Genomic DNA, 17960 nt, shown 5'->3' with positions numbered 1-17960 from the left:
TTGCTTTTGGTTTTCCTACATTAGTTCGTGCACATGTTAGACAGGTTGCTAATATGCGTTTTACTGCGTGTGATGTTTTCTTGATTACAAATCTTGATTTTATTGCTCCTATTACCCCTCTTTGTCCGACATGACTCACACCGTGAAAATGGCGGACAAGGATTGGCAGTAGTGAAGATGGGAGGGCAATCAAACCCTCAAGGTTTTTGTATAAGCCGTCTCTGTTATCTAAGGTACAATCATTATTTTCCCAGTAAGTGTAATCTAAGGCAGAGGCCTGCTCTTGTATGAATTTTAGGTCAACATTTGTTTCTAAATAGTCTGGGAGCGTGACAAGTGGCAGCTGTAAAGGCAAAGATAATACTTCCCTTCTGGGTGGTTGCTGTGAGGCAGCAGCTGCTTTCGCGGTTACGTCTGCAAGAGCATTTCCCACTGCTTCGTCTGTGTCAGCCGTGCTGTGCCCCTTCGTTTTAACAACTGCAATTGCCGATGGCAGCTGTATAGCCTGCAAAAGTCTTTGAACAAGGTCAGAATTAGCGATCGATTTTCCATCAGCAGATCTAAATCCTCTTTGTCTCCACAATGTGCCAAAGTCATGCACCACACCGAATGCATAACGGCTATCAGTGTAAATTGTTACCCGCTTATCCACATGTAACTCACAGGCGCGTATTAAAGCCATGAGTTCTGCTTTTTGTGCTGAGTGAAATGGTAATGAGTGAGCCTCTAGTATGATGTCAGGCAATGTCACCACCGAATAGCCACAAAGAAATAAGTTGTCATTTGGTTTTGAACAGGACCCGTCCACATAAACAATGACTGAGTCTGGGATTGGTGTCTGCTCTAAGTCTGGGCGTGGTGCTGTGGATTCCTGTATACGTGTCATACAATCATGATCGTCAGGGTCGTCTGAACCATCCTGTCGGTCAGAGGAACACAGCATACGAATGAGTAAGTGTGCTGGCGAATTGGGTGTGCTGCTTGCTTTTATAGTGAGATTTGCTGTTGAAGTTAGTGTAGCTTCATAACCTGAGCGACGTTGTGCGGTCATGTGTTGTGTAGTTATGTTTGCTAGAATGGTCGTGACCTGGTGATTGGTGTGTAGAATAGTGTCATGTGAGAGTGTGAGCTTCTCGCAGTCCCTTATCATGATAGAGCAAGCTGCTACTGCTCTCAGGCAGGCCGGCATCCCCTGAACTACTGCTGGCAGCACCTTTGAGTAGAAGGCTACTGGACGGTAGCCACAGCCATGCTCTTGGGCCAATACACCTGCACAGGTTGTGCCGTTCTCTGTGACGTACAGGTGGAACGGTAAGTGGTAGTCAGGCAGACCCAAACAAGGGGCGGAGGTCAGCGCTCCCTGTAATGCATTGAAAGAGGCAGTCATTTCTGTGGACCACAGTATTCGAGGAGGCTTGTCTTTTTTGCAGCATTCACGCAGAATGTGGTCATGAAAAGAACAGTCTGGTATCCACTGTCTGCAATAGTTCACCATGCCTAGGAAAGACAGCATTTCTTTCTGTGTAGTGGGCTTAGGGACAGAGGTCACAGCTTTGACCCTGTCTGTAGTCATAGAACGTTGTCCGTGAGACAGTGTAAATCCCAAATATTGAACAGAAGTCTGACAGTACTGCATTTTCTTTGCTGATGCTTTGTGGCCAGTCTGTTGGAGGTGCTGGAGTAGCATGTGTGTGGCAGTTTGACATAGTTTTTCACTTTCAGCACAGAGGAGGAGATCATCTACATACTGGATCAGAGTACAGCCCTCTGGAGGAGTGAAGCCGTCCAGGGTAGCACGTACTACCATTGAGAAAGCCGCAGGGCTGTCTACCATGCCTTGGGGTAAGCGAGTCCATGTGTACTGCTTATCTCTATGTGTAAAAGCAAATATCGGCTGTGTGTCTTCATGCACAGGCACTGAGAAAAAGGCGGAGCACAAATCCACCACAGTAAAATGTGTAGCTGTTGCTGGAATAGATGTCAGTATGCTGGGAACATCTGGGACCAGAGGTGGCAGAGGCATGATGACTGCATTAACTTGCCTTAAGTCTTGTGTGAAACGCCATACGCCAGGTTTGTTAGGCTTTGGCACAGGATTGACAGGAGTGTTATATGGAGATACTGTGGGCTTTATTACTCCAGCTGTCAATAAATCTCCTATGATGATGTCTAAGGCTGCGGCTTTTTCAGCGGAAATGGGATATTGCTTGACATATACCGGCTTGTTGTTTTTCAGCTGAGCATGATAAGGTGTACAGTCAATAAATCCTACATCATTCTCACCTCTTGACCATAATGTCATGTTTTGATATTCAGCTGGCAATGTGACAGCAGAGATAGTACAGTGTATGGGGTAGGTTAGATCTATGTGTTGACATGGTGCAGTGATGTCATAGCCTATGTCTGAGTTATGTGACAAAACCACTGTTTGGCCTTCACTGGTGTGAGCAGTTATCATGTTGTTGAACAGTGTGAGAGAAACAAATATGTGGCTTCCAGGCATGGGGCTACCTGGTAACGGTGTTTGCACATGTTTTTGACACAGAGTGTGACGTGGGATACCAGTCAGATGGATATTGAGTTCATTCTCCGCTGAGGCGTCCAGCTGACACAGAGGCTGTTCCTTCTCCATGGTGTCAGTGCATAGGGCAGAGAAAACATAGCTGTTATCAGTATCTGCAAACATTTCACCCTTTGTGTTAAATGAAATACACAAGTTCATTTTTGCCATTAAATCTCTGCCTAATAGATTCACAGGCGAGTTTGGAATAATTATGAATGGATGATATGTAATTTCGTCTGGTTTTGGGCCCCAGCGTGTTTTTAGAGAATGAGTTTTGGGGCATTGCACTAGAGTTCCGTTTATTCCCATGGTGTTGATGCACACAGAGGAAACAGGCCCACTATAGAATTTTCCAGACAGTGAACTTTTAGTGGCTCCACTGTCAACTAAAAAGGAATAAATCTTTTCACCTATTTCTATATCTAACATGGGCAAGCTTTCTGTGTTACGGGACAATTGCAAATGCAGCATCGTGTGTAGTGCTTCACACTGTCCCTCATCATCACCTGGGCCTCCCTATGGTTGGTCCAGTCTTTCGTTATCATATGGGTGGGGATTAAAATGTGGATTATAAGGTTGCTGCCTAAGTGCAAAGGGGCCATTATTTTGATGTGATTCCTGTCTGCGTTGCCAGTTACCTTGTCTGTAAGAGCTCTGCTTACGCCTAGTGGCAGGAGCTGGTCCTGTGTTTTGTGGTTGAGATCTACCTGCTGCTGATTTGCATTCCCTCCTCCAGTGTCCTATTATTCCACAATAAAAACATACGTCTCCACTCCTATCTCTCCTTCTGAAATCTCCCTGCTGCGCTTGTTGAGGGGACGGGGCCCCTGCATACATCATTTTTTCACTTTCCTCTGAGCCTTCAACATCAAAGTTCAACATCATCTTAACAGTTTTAGCCTTCGTGCTGTTGGGGAAAAGATCTGCACCAGCTTTTGTTTTGACAAGTGTGATAAAGTTCTTTATTTTCATGTCATAGAGATTATCAGTGGCAGTCAGCTTCAATAGTTGTGAACATTCTGGATGAATATTGTTTAAGAATGTTGTTATGAAAATCTGATCATTTCCTCCTTCAGGCATGCATGCCTCATTAGTCCAGCAGTGTGTGAAACGTTTCATAAACACTAGAATGGATTCATCTGGCTTTTGCTTACACATGGTTACTGCATTTAAATCAATTTTATCTCTAGACATTGTGAGCAGAAATTTCTTTAGATTTTGAAAAAAGGCTGTGATTTTGTCATCATTTATCCACAAAAACGAGGTGGTGTTGGCTGCTTGGTCGTTTTTAGGGTCTAGTTCCTCTACTTCTTCAATAAGCTGAGATTCAGTCACACCTGGGATTCGTTGACATAATATATATCTATAGTCAGGCCCACCCAAGTGGTGGTATCTGGTACTTCTCTGTAATGCAGAAACAAAGGCTGTAGGATTTTGTAGAGGATCGGGAAGTTCTTTAATGGTTGCTGCTAACTCTGAAATTTTAGGGGGTTGAATGCAACACATGTCCCCTATTATCATGAACGGGAGGGAGGTGCTGACGTCATTAAATTGTGATCCCTGCTTTTCTTTATAACGGGTGTTTTTGTGGGGGCCCTCTTGAGTTTTTTCCTCTTTTTTCTGCTTTAAGTAGTTCCTTATTAAATTTCTGGTGTTAGTTATTGCTTTTGGCACAGTCAAACCATTCGCTACTCTAGTGTGGCGCTGAACATGATTATCTATGACAGAAACGGCTTCCTGCAGTTCAGCTTCCGTACGTTCAGTTAAAGGATCTTTCATGATTTCCTCACACTCTGTCATTAACTGTTTTGTTTGCTTTTTATGTTCCTGTAACTCTCTTTCTCGTTCAGTGTATTCTCGTTCCTGTCTTTGATCTAGGTTAAACCAGTCATCTTCTTCTGATTTAGGTGTCATTTCAGTGCCTTCCTCACTCCTTTGGGATTCTGCTGTTAAATCAGGATATACGCGCTGATGACGTGCAGCCGCCGCAGCAGCTATTAATTCTGTTTTTTCATCATAAGGCGGCGGAGCCGTAGGTTGAACGGATGGGCATATAAGGCTAGTTTTTTCTGCAGTGGATTTACTAGAGCCTACACTGGCTTGATTTAAAGCATTTACGTCTGGCTCGGGTCCTTTTTTCCATAGTGGTAGCATGCGATTGGTCACATCACGACATTCTATCATATATTTTTTACAGGACTTTTTAATCAGCCTACTTTCCTTATCACAAATAGTATTTAACATTTCTACTGACCTGTTTTCTGGCGATAATCGCTCGGGATAGGGCTCCGGAAATACATTAGGATGCATTAAAGTTATAGTTCTTAAGTTCGAGACGAAATCAGTCACGTAAGCACTTCCGCATGTTCTGGCTACGTAATCATGGAAGTCTTCATTGATTCGCGAGCGTGGGTTAAACGTAACCGGAAGTGGGAGTCGTACTGAGCCGCTATTTGTGATTTTATATTTTATTTTTTTCGGTTTTACAGTTAATTTTGATTTTTTATCGGACCCGTCTAAGGTCTTTGAATTATTCTGACCCATGGTCAGTGATTTCCAGAGGGGTTTAGACGCTTTGAAGGATTTAAGTTAGTTTTTATTTTTGCTGTGGCACACCTGAGGTTACTTGATTTTTTGCTAGCAATTTTATGTTTTTAGTGAGCAACTTCTCACTTTTTAACGAGCAACTTCTCGTTTTATGACCCCAGGCAACTTCCTGTGTCCTTTCTGCTGGTGAGCAACTTCTTAGTTTATGACAGCAGGCAACTTCCTGTGTCCTTTCTGCTTTTATTTTACAAAACAACAGGCAACTTCCTGTGTTTCTATGTGGGCCACTAAAGAAGGCTCCTCAGCGTATCCCACTTGTTACTATGTGGGCCACTGAAGAAGGCCTTGTCAGCGTATCCCGTTTCTATGTGGATCACTGAGAAAGGCATAACACAGTCTTATAAAATAAAAGACGAGTGCCTACCTTCGTCAGGATCCCACTTCTGACACCAAAATTGAAGGAAACTGTTTCCAGGGCCTACTCCGTGGATCGGCTTCCTCCGAGGCGTGGACGTCTATCAGCAGAGAATGTACCTTCACCTATCAGCAGAGAATGTCCCTTAGTCTGTAACACAGTCAAATATATTCTCAAGTAATATTCAAGCATGCCATTCAGCGTGTTAGTACGAGCAGCTCGGGAGCAGCTTGGGAGAACAAGAAAACAGAGACTGCTTTAGATTGTCTTCCCAAAGTGACTCAACTTTATTCACAAGTACAACAGTTTATATAGAGGGTAAAATTCATGAGACAGCAGATTTATCAGTTTAAACCAGTACAGACCAAGATAAGGCAGCGTCTTCCTGCCCTTGGGTGAAGAAGCATCCTTTGTGTAGTTTATTAGTTCAGCTACAATTGTGATTATCTCAGCGACATATTTTCAAGGCACAAAACGAAGAGTTCTTACATTAGTGAAATCTGAAACAAACCATTTGGCCTTCAACAGGCGTCTAAAAGATTAAGAAACTAATGTAGCTGAGGGAGTGATCTCTGTGGTATTTCAACCTTGTACCAGCCTGTGATTCTCACACATCAATTCTTGGGTCAAAGAGAAAAATAACTAAAACAAAGGGGCCTTATTGAATGACAGAGTTTTCCTGCATAATGTCACTATAAAACAATATCCAGTAAATGCTCCCATGGTACTAAAATACCTAACAGTTACCAAGGCCTTTTTTCAGTCCTTATGTTGAATATAAAACAAAAGACAATCTCACTACAAAGCCTCTTGTACAAGGTCTTAAATGTGTGTCTGTTTATCTTAATAGCAGGTTATTATATTTCAAAGTTTCATGATGTTTTGACTATAAAAGGGTTTTAATCCAAATATAGCACAGATCCAATTATTTCCTCCACAGCAGTAAAACCAAAGGAGAGAAAGCAGTGAGAGAAGCAATTCCCACAATGAAATCACATGACCACAAACCACATAACAGAGCTGCAGTTTATCTACTCAAAAACAATAAAACTGTGCTTTAACTAGAAACATATAGCATTTCCTCCCTGTAGCCAACAGTGTATTGCTGCTTAACTCTGAGTTTAAGGATGTTGAAGAACACTTAACTTCAGATCGATAATGTTTCAGTCTTTGTCTCCCAGTGGAGCAAGTGAAACCTTACTGAAGTTCAGTGAATCTTATTAGTATGGAACACAACACCATCCATACATTACAAGTGTTTGGTCAGCTGCCTATGGGCAGTTTTATTCTGGTGCTTTATCCTACATAGTTTAGTCAAAGCAAATAATGAGCACGGGACAAAGTTACAGTGTGCTTTGATTTCAGTAATACAAACTGCATCACAGTGCAGAGTCAGGTAAATTACTAGGGACAACAGGATTATATCATAATGCACAACAGGAAAATCAAGGTCAGAAGTTCTTTACTTAGTCAAACCACTTAAAATGTGCTGTAAGAGACACTGAAACCATTGTAGAACATGTATGTGTTTACTTCTGCTGCAGCTATAAAAAGCACGTCTGCTTGCTTACCCAAGTGAGGAAATATTTTCTCGGAAGACTAGTAATCTTGATGAATGGCTTTTGCAATTATCTTTCATTCCTCTTCATTTATATTCTAAAGTGTTGGACAGAGACAAATCATCCTGCTTCTTCTTTTGTTGTTTCATAACTTGTATGGATATTGACCATCAGTTACTCACTCACACACACAGGGAAACACAGGCAGACACACACACACACTAAGATATGGCATATACTAACACTCGAGTGCACATATTAGCATAGCATAGTGATTAAGTGGGATTGCATAGTTTACACTACAGAGCTAAGCAGATGGAGCGAGTGGGAGGTACAGGCTCTGAAAATGCTGTGGATTTAGAGGTTTCACAGGTGTATCACCATCCATTATAACAGTGAATGTGCGTGTGTGTGCGTGTGTGTGCGTGTTTGTGCATGTGTGTGTGAGAGAGAGAGAGAGAGAGAGAGAGAGAGGGCAAGAGGGATGCGCCTTTCTATTTTTGCTCCTGGGCTGGTCAGCAGGCTTGTCCTGGTGAGTCTGGGTGTCTGTCATGACAATGACATACAGACACACTGACAGAGGAGATGGAGGGTCAGCCTGGTGCATCCTGGGAAAGGTCTAGTAAGTGCACATCTTGACACAACTAAACATGATTCATGTTAGGTTGTGCTTTGGTGTTTGCTAAAGAATGGATCAAATACTTCATTAAAAACACGTATTAATTGCATGCTTCTAAGTTATTTCTTGCGGCAGATTTTTCATTATAGATTCATTTCGTAAAGACTGTTCTGAATTAACTGACAAATTAATTGTAATTTTGTCTTCGCCACAGTGGATTTTAAATCAGACAATTCAAGGGCTTTACAAAAGCATTGCATCAAGTGTTTAGGAATCGCAATAATTCTAATAATCACCCATTTTCAAATAAACTAGCATATGTTTACATGTAAGGAATGTTTTTAATACTTGATGAAAATCCTTTGCAGTCGTTGACTGGCTGTCTAGTGTCCATGGACGCCAAATGTTGTTTTCTCCTTTGAAGTGGTGCCTTCAGTAACTGAATAGCATGCTTTCCTTTTGTTGAAATCAAGGGACTGACTTGCCCGTTGAAGAACATCCCATTTGTTTCCCTTGAACAAGTCTCGGGTTGCTTTTACAGTGTGCTTTGCACCAGTATACATTTCCACTGTGAAGAGCTGGTTCTTTCTTCTCCGTCCTTCCTCTTCCTATCATGTTAATACAAGTTCATCTTGGTTTCATTTGTAAAAAGAACCTGTGGCGGTTTTGTTAGATGCTTTCTGGTAATGTGGCGTTCCGGTTCATGATTGTAACCAGTGGTTTGCACCTTGTCATAAACCCTCTGTATTCACATTCATAAAGACTTGGCTGTAAACTTTAACAACGATACATCTACGAAGATATTCTTGACTTGGCTAAATATTACGAAGTTATTTTTGTTAACCAATGAAACAATTTTGTAATCATCCAATTTAGATGTCTACTGCGGACTTTAAAGATTTTTAGTGTTGCTGGGCGGTCAGTGCATGCTCTCTTTTTAAGAACATACTAGATTACTGATATGTCCATTCCCAATGACCTAATGATAGCTGATAATAGCTCTATCGTGATTAGCACGCTAAGGAGCCACAAATTCAGACTTTGGAGGAATATAAGATGTAACAAAAATAAGCTGTTTAATTAAGATGATTTAAATAACACCATGAGAGGAAAAGCGCACGTGTGCACACACACACAAAAACAAACAAACTTCTACAACAGCCATACAAGGGAACAAGGGAATTTGCTGAGACAGAGACTGTTGGAACAGTCCTATTTAAACACATGAGAGTAATTAGAAGAAGTGGACACAACAGGGTAACAAGACTCAGACAATAACAATCAAAGACAATGACACATGAGGAAGTAAAGCTAAACATAAGACACTAGAGACAAGTAACAATACTAGATAGGAAGAAACTGACAAATACAGACGCCAGACACACATATGCACAGTCATTTAACATTCAGGGAAACTAGAAAAAAATGAACCAAAACACAAGCAATCTGGTAATGCATGTGAAAAGCTAATAGAAGCTAGGTTTCAATTAAACAATAACTAAAAATAATAATCCTAACAAAAATCCTCAACTAAGGGCTAAACCTGAAAAACATAAGTAAAAAGCTTAAAATAATAGACCTAAAGGCCATAATGGCCTCCTTACCTTGTATCAACATCTCTTTGGACCTCATATTGAGAGTTCTAGTGAACATCTACCGAATGTATGCTCAACCGTTAGAATCATCTCAAGATTTCTTTATCTGCTTAATTTGTCATGAAATAAGGAGAGAACAGGCCACACTGGTCATTTAGCATTCAGCATGTGATGTAGCTTCACTGGCACAAAGAAGAGAATGATGTTGTCAGCAAGGCTTCATGTTCAGACAGAAACCAAGGCAGATTTGTTAAAGTGGAACACCACACGAAACAGAGTAAATAAAATAATAAAATTGTTCAAAAATCTGATCTGATACTGAGTGATATGAAAGTGTGGACAGGATTCATCATAGATTCACACATTGTGCGACATGATATGTCTCAGCAGGCCTGAGCATAGATTGTGGTTCACACATGAACCAGTCCTTCAGTGCAGTTATTCTCCTATCCCCTATTGATTGTGGTGTTGGATAGAGACATATTAATCAGAGTCATCTGGCCTTCTTTGTTCTCCGTCGTCTCCCTGCGTTCTTGTCCTCTCTCTTAATTTGATCTCACTTTCTGTTTGGTTTTGCCTTTCCCTTCTCTTTCTCCCGTTCTCACATATCTGCCTATGACTTTCTCTGACTCTGCAGTTTTGTGACACTTATGTGAACACTGTGTCTTCTGAAGGGCAGAGTCAGATATTTTATAGTGTCCTTTACAACAAAGACAAAATATATCCTATATGTACAGTACAGTGTACAAGGGGCAAAAAAAATTCCCTTGCTGTACATCCAATCCATGGTGATACGCCTCAAAGGAGACATTTTAAGACATACTGCAATAAATCTCCATTATTATATAGTGAGGATATCAAGGGAGAGGTATAACAGTGAGTGTCTGCAAACAGAGAACACGGTGGAGACTCTGTCAAAGCCTGCATTTCTTGTCAACGTTGTCAAAATTGATTCAATTATAAATGCAGAAAAGTACCATCAGACTTTGATCCTACTGTTAACTGGAAAGTGTTTCAATGGCAAAGAGTTTGATTTTTAAGGATATCAGTGTTTCCAAATACACTGCCAATGCAGTAAAAGCATAACTGGTAGGGAAGCGAATTGATAAGAATTTAGAAATTCCGATCCCATTATCGATATCACTTATCGATTCTCATTGGGTTCTTATTGGCTGCACTTTGAGAGTCACTACCATCGCTAAGCAGCATATCAAAGACATTACATTTGTGCAAATTAATTGCATGCTGTTTGGTCAAATGTTTGTGCATGTTGGAGGTATTTTGCCTGTTGGGGTAATTACTAAAAAAGTAATGTATTACATATATTACACAGAACACTTTCCTAAAAGTAATGCAGAACATTACTTAACTACTCGCAGGAGAAATTAATTTGTTACACTACTCATTACATCTGTTGTTACATGAAACACGTTGTCTACATATGCTACAGTCCCACACACCAACACAAATCCCTATTCTAATGAAGGCACATATATAATCTTTCTCCTACTATTTAAGTATGAATACAAAGCAAAGATAAAAACCAGTATAAAGAAACATGGAAACATTGTTACCTGTTGAAGTTCAGGGTCTGGTTGCTGGGCGTGGGTCTGCATTCACTCAGTTTTAACACAGTCTGGGTTCTGGGCTAGCTTAGGGTTAGCATGCTGTATATGCTAGTACTTGCAAAGAGCCAAAGTTGTGTTGGAAGTATAATGCAGTTAGGGTTGCCAACCGTCCCTTAAAATACGGAATCGTCCTGTATTTCGAAACAAAAGTACACGTCCCGTATTGAGCTAATAAGGGACGCACTTTGTCCCGTATTGAGCTAGAATCAAAAGTAGTCTATAAATGTTAATGGAATTAACGCTTTGTTTGAAAACATAATTCCCAGCCCCTCTCCTGCTTTGTGACCAATGAGCTGACAGCACACTTATGACAATTCGAGTATGACAATTCAGATTACCGCTCATCTCATTGGTCGAGGAAAGGTCGCTTGCGGAGAAAATACCGGAAGACAACAGATGACCACAACAACAAGCATGGCCAACAGGGAACCAAACGCCGACACTGCGGTGCAAGTCTCGGACGACAGTACACCTAAAGCTGTGCGATTTTTTCAGTCACGTTATTCAGCTCCTGCTCAAACTGCACGATTGACTCGCAGAGGTTAGAAGTTCATAGGTCACGATGCAGGGTCTCACACTATACCGCCCGATGCGACCTGAGTGCTCACACTGTGCCTCCATAAAATGAAGGTTATAACAGAAAATCTGTCGCTCTCCCTCTCTGTCTTTCACTCACACAGACACACCACCACCATCAACTTTGCTAAACTGATAATGAAAAACATTTATCAGGCAGCTGTGATTGAGCAGCAGTGTAAATCCAACTATTTTCACGGTTGTTGTGGTCGTGATAATTTTGTGATGCCACATCGAAAAGGCTCGGATGAGCTTTCCAAAGTTCTACAAGTTGTGCCTCCATCGCTTGTGGATAGTGCACACGCTGCACAGCCGTGCTGCTCCGTCTTTTTCACCGACGTTTACGTGTTTGCGCGTGAGCAGTGTGAGCGGCTGTGGTGAGACCCTCACGAGCGATTGATGATCGGGAGCTGGTCGTGAGGTGTTAATCACTTCTCGTTACCCCACGTATATTACACGACGCACGATGAAGGCCAAAATCGGTCTGATCACCAAATCGGTCGCACTACTCAAAAATCGTCTCAAAATGGGCCAAAAATCGCACAGTGTAAGCCCAGCATTAGAGCAGCAATGTTTGTTCCCCTCAGAGAAAGGGAAGAATGGGAAAAGGAAAACACCTGGCTGGAAAACGTTAATATGGGCATGTGCAGTGAATATCAGCGCTATGTGGCCAGAAGTGTGATAATATAACTTATTTTGTGTAATAAACAACTGCAAGGATAGATGATTACAACAAATTGATGACTAATACATAAAAGTAATACATAGATGAATAATGATGATGAGTTAAGATGCGTAATCATGGGAACAAGCGGGTTTACAAACAGGAGCAGCTGATTAGCATTAGAAAAGCTGAAATAATACCTCAACTGAAGCCAATTGTACTAAATGCACTAAATGTGCACTGTTACAAGAATGTTTTTCTTTCTATTATTTTCTATTATTTTAAGTTAAGCAGGACAGAGTTCTTTTAAAGAAAGATTTACTTATATTCCCAAAAGTTAAGCATGACAGGCTTCTGTTTAAGAAAGAGACCTGTTTTATCGTGTTAATGTTGTCATTTTGAGCTAAAAATAAATGGCTAAATGATCACTTGTTTCACATGTGTTCATATCACAAAGAATAGAATATGCATCTACTTAAATCAACTTCAAGTCAAATGGTTAAAAAATAATAATTTCACACACAAAAAAAGAGCTAGAAAATTCACCACACTGGGAAGGGTGAAGACAACTGGGTCGCCCGGCCCTGGCCACGAGGTGTCCCTTATTTATTTTTCAGAGAGTTGGCAACCCTAAATGCAGTTGTGTCTGTTCTGGATGCAGTTTGCACTTTACCATTGTGCTCTCACCCTTTTGTGCAATAAAAATAAAAATAATGTTCATATCCACGTTGTAGATGTCACCACTATTTTTCTCCTCCAGCACACACACTGAAGTCAGCTGATTGTAGTACTTGTGCCGGAGCTGTGAATGGAATTGAAAGGCAAGCAGGCTAACAATTCCAAGGAATTGAACTGCTGGGAGCCGGACGTCTAAAAGTACTGGTTCTTGATTCCCACCCCTAATACCTGAATATAAAAATACACAATGGAACATTATCAGTCATAGACTGGCGTCCTAAGAGCTTGAATTTCAACATCATTGAATCACTGTGGGATCATCTTGACATAGAATGAAACAAAAGGCAGCAATAGCCAAAGAAGAGCTTTGAATGTCCTTCGAGACGTCCTGTAGACTACTTGAAGAAATTACAGCTTGCCTAAGAAAGTTCAGGCTGTGTTGAAGAATAAAGGTGGTCAGACTAAATGTTGACTTTCAAGCTTGTTAGAATTATACAAACTCTTTTTTTGCCACATATACTTAATTTCCATTTACAGTGCTATTGGACCACCCGTATAGTAAAAAAATAGTAAAAAATATATATATTTATTTAACATATTTTTAGGCAAACTGTAACAAACTAAATTCATGCTTTTATAACCAGATTTCAACCAGCACAGCAAACTTCACTGAGAAGTCAAAAATTAATCAAGCATAACGTTCAACCACTAAATTAATTTACCTCTTTGAAATGCAAGTAAATTAATGCAATTTTGGTGTTTTAAAAAACCCCGATTTACTGCTTTACTATTTGTTCTGCTTTTTTAAAACAGAAAATTTAAATATGAATGGATAATAACAATAATTTTAGCATTAAAAATATCATATTGATTGTGCTAACTGATGTAACCATTACAGCAACATAAAAAAATATTTTGGTAATTACTAACACTGTGAGTTTAGAGCAGCTCTGATATAAACCTTACACTGGGTGGTGGTCTAATAAATGTTCACAATTCGTTTGCATTTTTCAGTGCATGACCACACCTATTGCTCCTAGCTGACTGAAGTCCATTCATTCAACATAGGAGAAGTGTATGTGAAATGCATGTGTATGTCACGAAAACCCCTTTTTAAATCAGTTAAGGTAACTGTTCCCTTTTCTTTCTCAACATCACTTTTGGTCTATACTACAAGCCCAAGAGGGGTGAAATATTGCAGTGTTGTCCATCACAGATGATTTTTGTTGGCACTGTTATAACACACCAAATTACTTCTCACGGTTCATTTTGCATTCAGTGGGAGCTATGCGTCTTAATGATGTAGTTAAATCTAAATAAAGACTTCACTAAAATAGATTTTCAATGAGTCACATTGGGTACATGCAGCTTTTTGTAAAGCCATATTTACTCTGAGTTAAACTGCTAGTTCCAAAAGTGAATAACGTTAACTGTCACATCTGATATATATGTGTGTGTGTGTGTGTGTGTGTGTGTGTGTGTGTGTGTGTGTGTGTGTGTGTGTGTGTGTGTGTGTGTTACAGTATCCTGGGGCTCCCCCATATCACACCTGGCTCAGCGTGTCTACCATTCACTTAAGACTTATTTCTCCATGCAGTGACCTGACTTTGATTCATCCTCTGGCCCTTTGCTTCACTTCATCTCCCCGTCTATCTCTCCCCCTTTCCAGTCCATCTTCACTCTTTTGGTCAAGTACAGGCCCACAGAAACAAAAAGAAATCTAAAAAAAATTGTCATAAATTTAGATTTTTTGGCTGCATTGCATGACAAGGCCTATATCTTCTTTCCAGTCTGCAGTGAGCCTACTCACTGTCTTGCTGCTTTTTCGGGACTTTTTCTGCTGCAGTAATGTTTCAGAGCGTTCACAGATGGCTGCTGCCTCCATATGAATATTTGATAGCCTTCATATATCTCCCTTGAGGGTAGTAAAATATTAAAACATTTTCTGGTGGCCGTTTTGACTTTTCAGAGGCTCAAAAAGAAAAGAAAAAAAAAAGATTGACTTCCTGATGAGACAGAAATAAATCAGCTCGATGTGGCACTATTATTATGTCTTTAAATGTCCTCTTCATTTTATAATGCATGATGCTGTTTGCTGCTCTGTCTGTAATGTGGAGTCTAGATTTTGATTCCACGTGTTTGTGTGCACAGTAAACAACATTGATCTGCTTGGGGTTCATTAACTGTGTCCCAGTATGCAACTACTGTGAGGGAGGATGGAGACTGTTCAGTCATGTCTTTCCCCTACCCTTCTGACTTTAATATCCCTCAGTAATGGGCACATTGGTTGAATCTTCTAATACTATCTCATGTCACGTCTCTTTCAGCGGGACGCCAAAGGACAGTACTTGTTTGACCTCATCTGCCACCATCTTAACCTGCTGGAGAAAGACTACTTTGGCATCAGATATGTTGACCCAGACAAGCAGAGAGTAAGTATGAATCTTCTTCACAACCAGGGGTGCACATAAGTGGTCGGCAGGTGCGCATGCGCTGTCAAAATAAAAGACGCGCACCAGATAAGAAGTTGCAACGCGCGTTTGTGTACAGAAGATTTTCTGGAGGAGGACAGACATTTGTTTAGAACTCTTAAAGATGTCGAAGAAGCAAGCTCCTTTAAGCAATTGCTTTGATGCTCCTCCGCCTTCAAAGAAATGTCAGAAGGAGCCCGAACCGCAAAAGAAGCGCGTATTCTTCGAAAAGTGTTTGCAGGAGGTGAGCTGGCTTCAAACAAATGATGAACGCACAGAGATGTGGTGCGGAATGTGCCGTGAAAATCGTATGTACGCAAACGCGCGTTGCAACTTCTTATCTGGTGCGCGTTTTTTATTTTGACAGCGCATGCGAATCTGCGGACCACTTATATGCACCCCTGTTCATAACAAACCCATCAAATAGAAAAATAAAATAAAACAAGTTAAAAAAATTTCCCTCTGTCAATAAAACCCAACCTTTTAATATCTACATTTCCCAGCAATAATTATCTCTTGTTAAGTTTCTTACATTATTTGAGGTTTTGTTCACCTTTTAGATCATTTGTGAGCACACGTTAGCTGGGTCCTTGTCCTCAAAAATCCATTTTATGCCTCAAAAAGGTTATACAGCATTGAGATTCATTCGCTACGCTGGATTTAAAGGATAACCATATTCAAATATAAATCTTAAAAGCGCTGAAGAAAATAATGGGAAGCTGATGCAAGGATAAGAAAGCATTTGGGTCTATTTAAGGATTCTGAACAGATGGGTAGATCTACAGATTAATAATAAAAGCTGGCAAAAAGCCAACCTCTTTGACTGAAGTGAATGTGAATTAAAGGGAAAAATGATACAGTGATAGGTAGATTTGCAGAGCTTGAACTGAGGACTCCTTAATTATTCAACCTTTAACTGTAAATAAGATTACAAATTCTTTAAAAGGTCTAAAAAGCTTTGTTCTTTTTACACTCTCAAAGGTCACTTCAGTATTTTACTTCAGTGGTGATATTTTTACATTTTTCAGCCTCCACCAGTAATCCAACAACCACCCATTTTTGGATGGCGGTTACTTTACAGCCTCTAAATACACAAAGTCATAAGCGAAACATATGCTATTTAATGCTAAGAATGTGCAATCCAATAGGCTCTGAGATAGTGGATGATTCAGAAATAAACCTGGAATAACGATGCTTTGTTGTACAGCATTTCACATCACCATTCCCATCATGTATGACTGCATTTGATAGTCAGACATGATAAGACTTTCTGCTGGATCTTTGTGTAAATCTTTCAACTCTAGCTCAACACAATGAAAAGATAGGAGATACCTTGAGGGCTATTCAGCATTGCGTTTTACACATGCATTATTTACCAGGTTGATATCTCAAGGAGGCAGATCTTGTAGAGAACAAAAATCTTCAAAAAAAATTGCCTCAGCCAATCGCCCTTTCTTTATAGCATCTTTGGCTACCCTGTGTTGACTTCCGTGCCCCATTGTCAAACTGTAATTATCTCACTGATTAAAACCACTAATGAATCTTGATGGTTGGTGCTCAAAATAAACAGAAAAGCAGCACTGTCCTGATTATCTTCTAAATGTCTTTCTTTTCTCTGCATGGTGACTGTATTGGAGGGAGTCTAAACAAACAGAAGGCGAGGCGATGGGAGTAATTCTACTGTGCCTTCCAGCTATAGATTTTAAGTCATCATGCTCAGCTGCTGAGTAATCAGACCCCAGACTGACAGTTTGGCAGATATCGAATCAGTGTTAAAAGTGCAGGTCTTTACTTCTCTTTCTCTTCCCTACAGCACTGGTTGGAGTTTACAAAGTCAATTGCCAAACAAATGAAATGTAAGTATTTAGTTTGAGATCCCTGATGAGTTTGTTGATACTGTTTTTGGTTTATTCATTTTCCAAGATGTCCAGAGTTGATTAGAGTAAAACCCCTGAAAGAAATATATCTCCTGTTTGTAGCCCAGCCTCCATTCACCATGTGTTTGCGTGTCAAGTTTTACCCACCTGACCCCGCTGCCCTGAAAGAGGAAATCACCAGGTAAGACATTAAGATGGCTTAGTCGGCTCCACATGGGAAAAGGTGGGGTTAATTTATATCATATTCTTCTTCTATGGGAGACCTTTTGAAGTTTAAAATATGATAATTTTATGTCTTATACCTGAATTTGCTTAGAGCTAATTTTCATCTGCAGATAACAGTTGAACTTTTTGCACAGTAATCGAGCGAATACAAACAAAATGACACATTGCAGAGGTGCACACAGTAATAAAATATGCCATCAACAAATGATATTTGACTGTAAGGTGTCAGTTTTTACAACTGCCTGCCAGTTCACATCTCTTCACAGTCATGTTTTGCATTTCTACATGACTTAAATGTCTTCATTACAACAAGCAAGTATGCTAATGTCACACTGTCTGCAGCCATTTGTATTGACTACTGGGAAAACTAGAAAAAATAAATAGTTAACAAACGTAAAAAATTAAAATAAAAACCAGATGTGCAAGAAAAAAGGGGGATTTAATGCATACCAAGAAAACTGAGCGACTCATTTTCACTTGCAAATTTCCTTCTATCAGGTCACGGGGATCTGTCACTTGCAATTTCAGAATAGGGTCAAGACG

The 17960-nt window shown here is 40.2% G+C and overlaps 1 protein-coding gene across 3 annotated transcripts in view; it reads left to right on the top strand.

Moving 5' to 3' along the window:
* Positions 1 to 17960, top strand: part of LOC147338763 (FERM domain-containing protein 5-like) — a 93651-nt gene that overhangs the window by 54261 nt on the left and 21430 nt on the right. For all 3 annotated transcript variants that reach the window (XR_015126382.1, XR_015126379.1, XM_086274650.1), the window contains exons 2-4: positions 15172 to 15276; positions 17129 to 17171; positions 17295 to 17373. Coding sequence is in view for 1 of the 3 variants with exons in the window: in XM_086274650.1 (XP_086130776.1) it covers positions 15172 to 15276; positions 17129 to 17171; positions 17295 to 17373 (227 nt within the window). In the remaining 2 variants the exon portion in view is untranslated. The remainder of the gene's footprint in view (positions 1 to 15171; positions 15277 to 17128; positions 17172 to 17294; positions 17374 to 17960) is intronic.

The sequence above is a fragment of the Aulonocara sp. 'chitande type north' Nkhata Bay genome, linkage group LG1 (assembly GCF_057382095.1).
Source record: "Aulonocara sp. 'chitande type north' Nkhata Bay isolate Kocher_YH1m ecotype deep benthic linkage group LG1, A_spYH_male_GT1.1, whole genome shotgun sequence".
Classification (NCBI taxonomy): Eukaryota; Metazoa; Chordata; class Actinopteri; order Cichliformes; family Cichlidae; genus Aulonocara; species Aulonocara sp. 'chitande type north' Nkhata Bay.
Note: the sequence above shows the minus strand (reverse complement) of the source record. Positions and strands in the feature narration are given on the sequence as shown.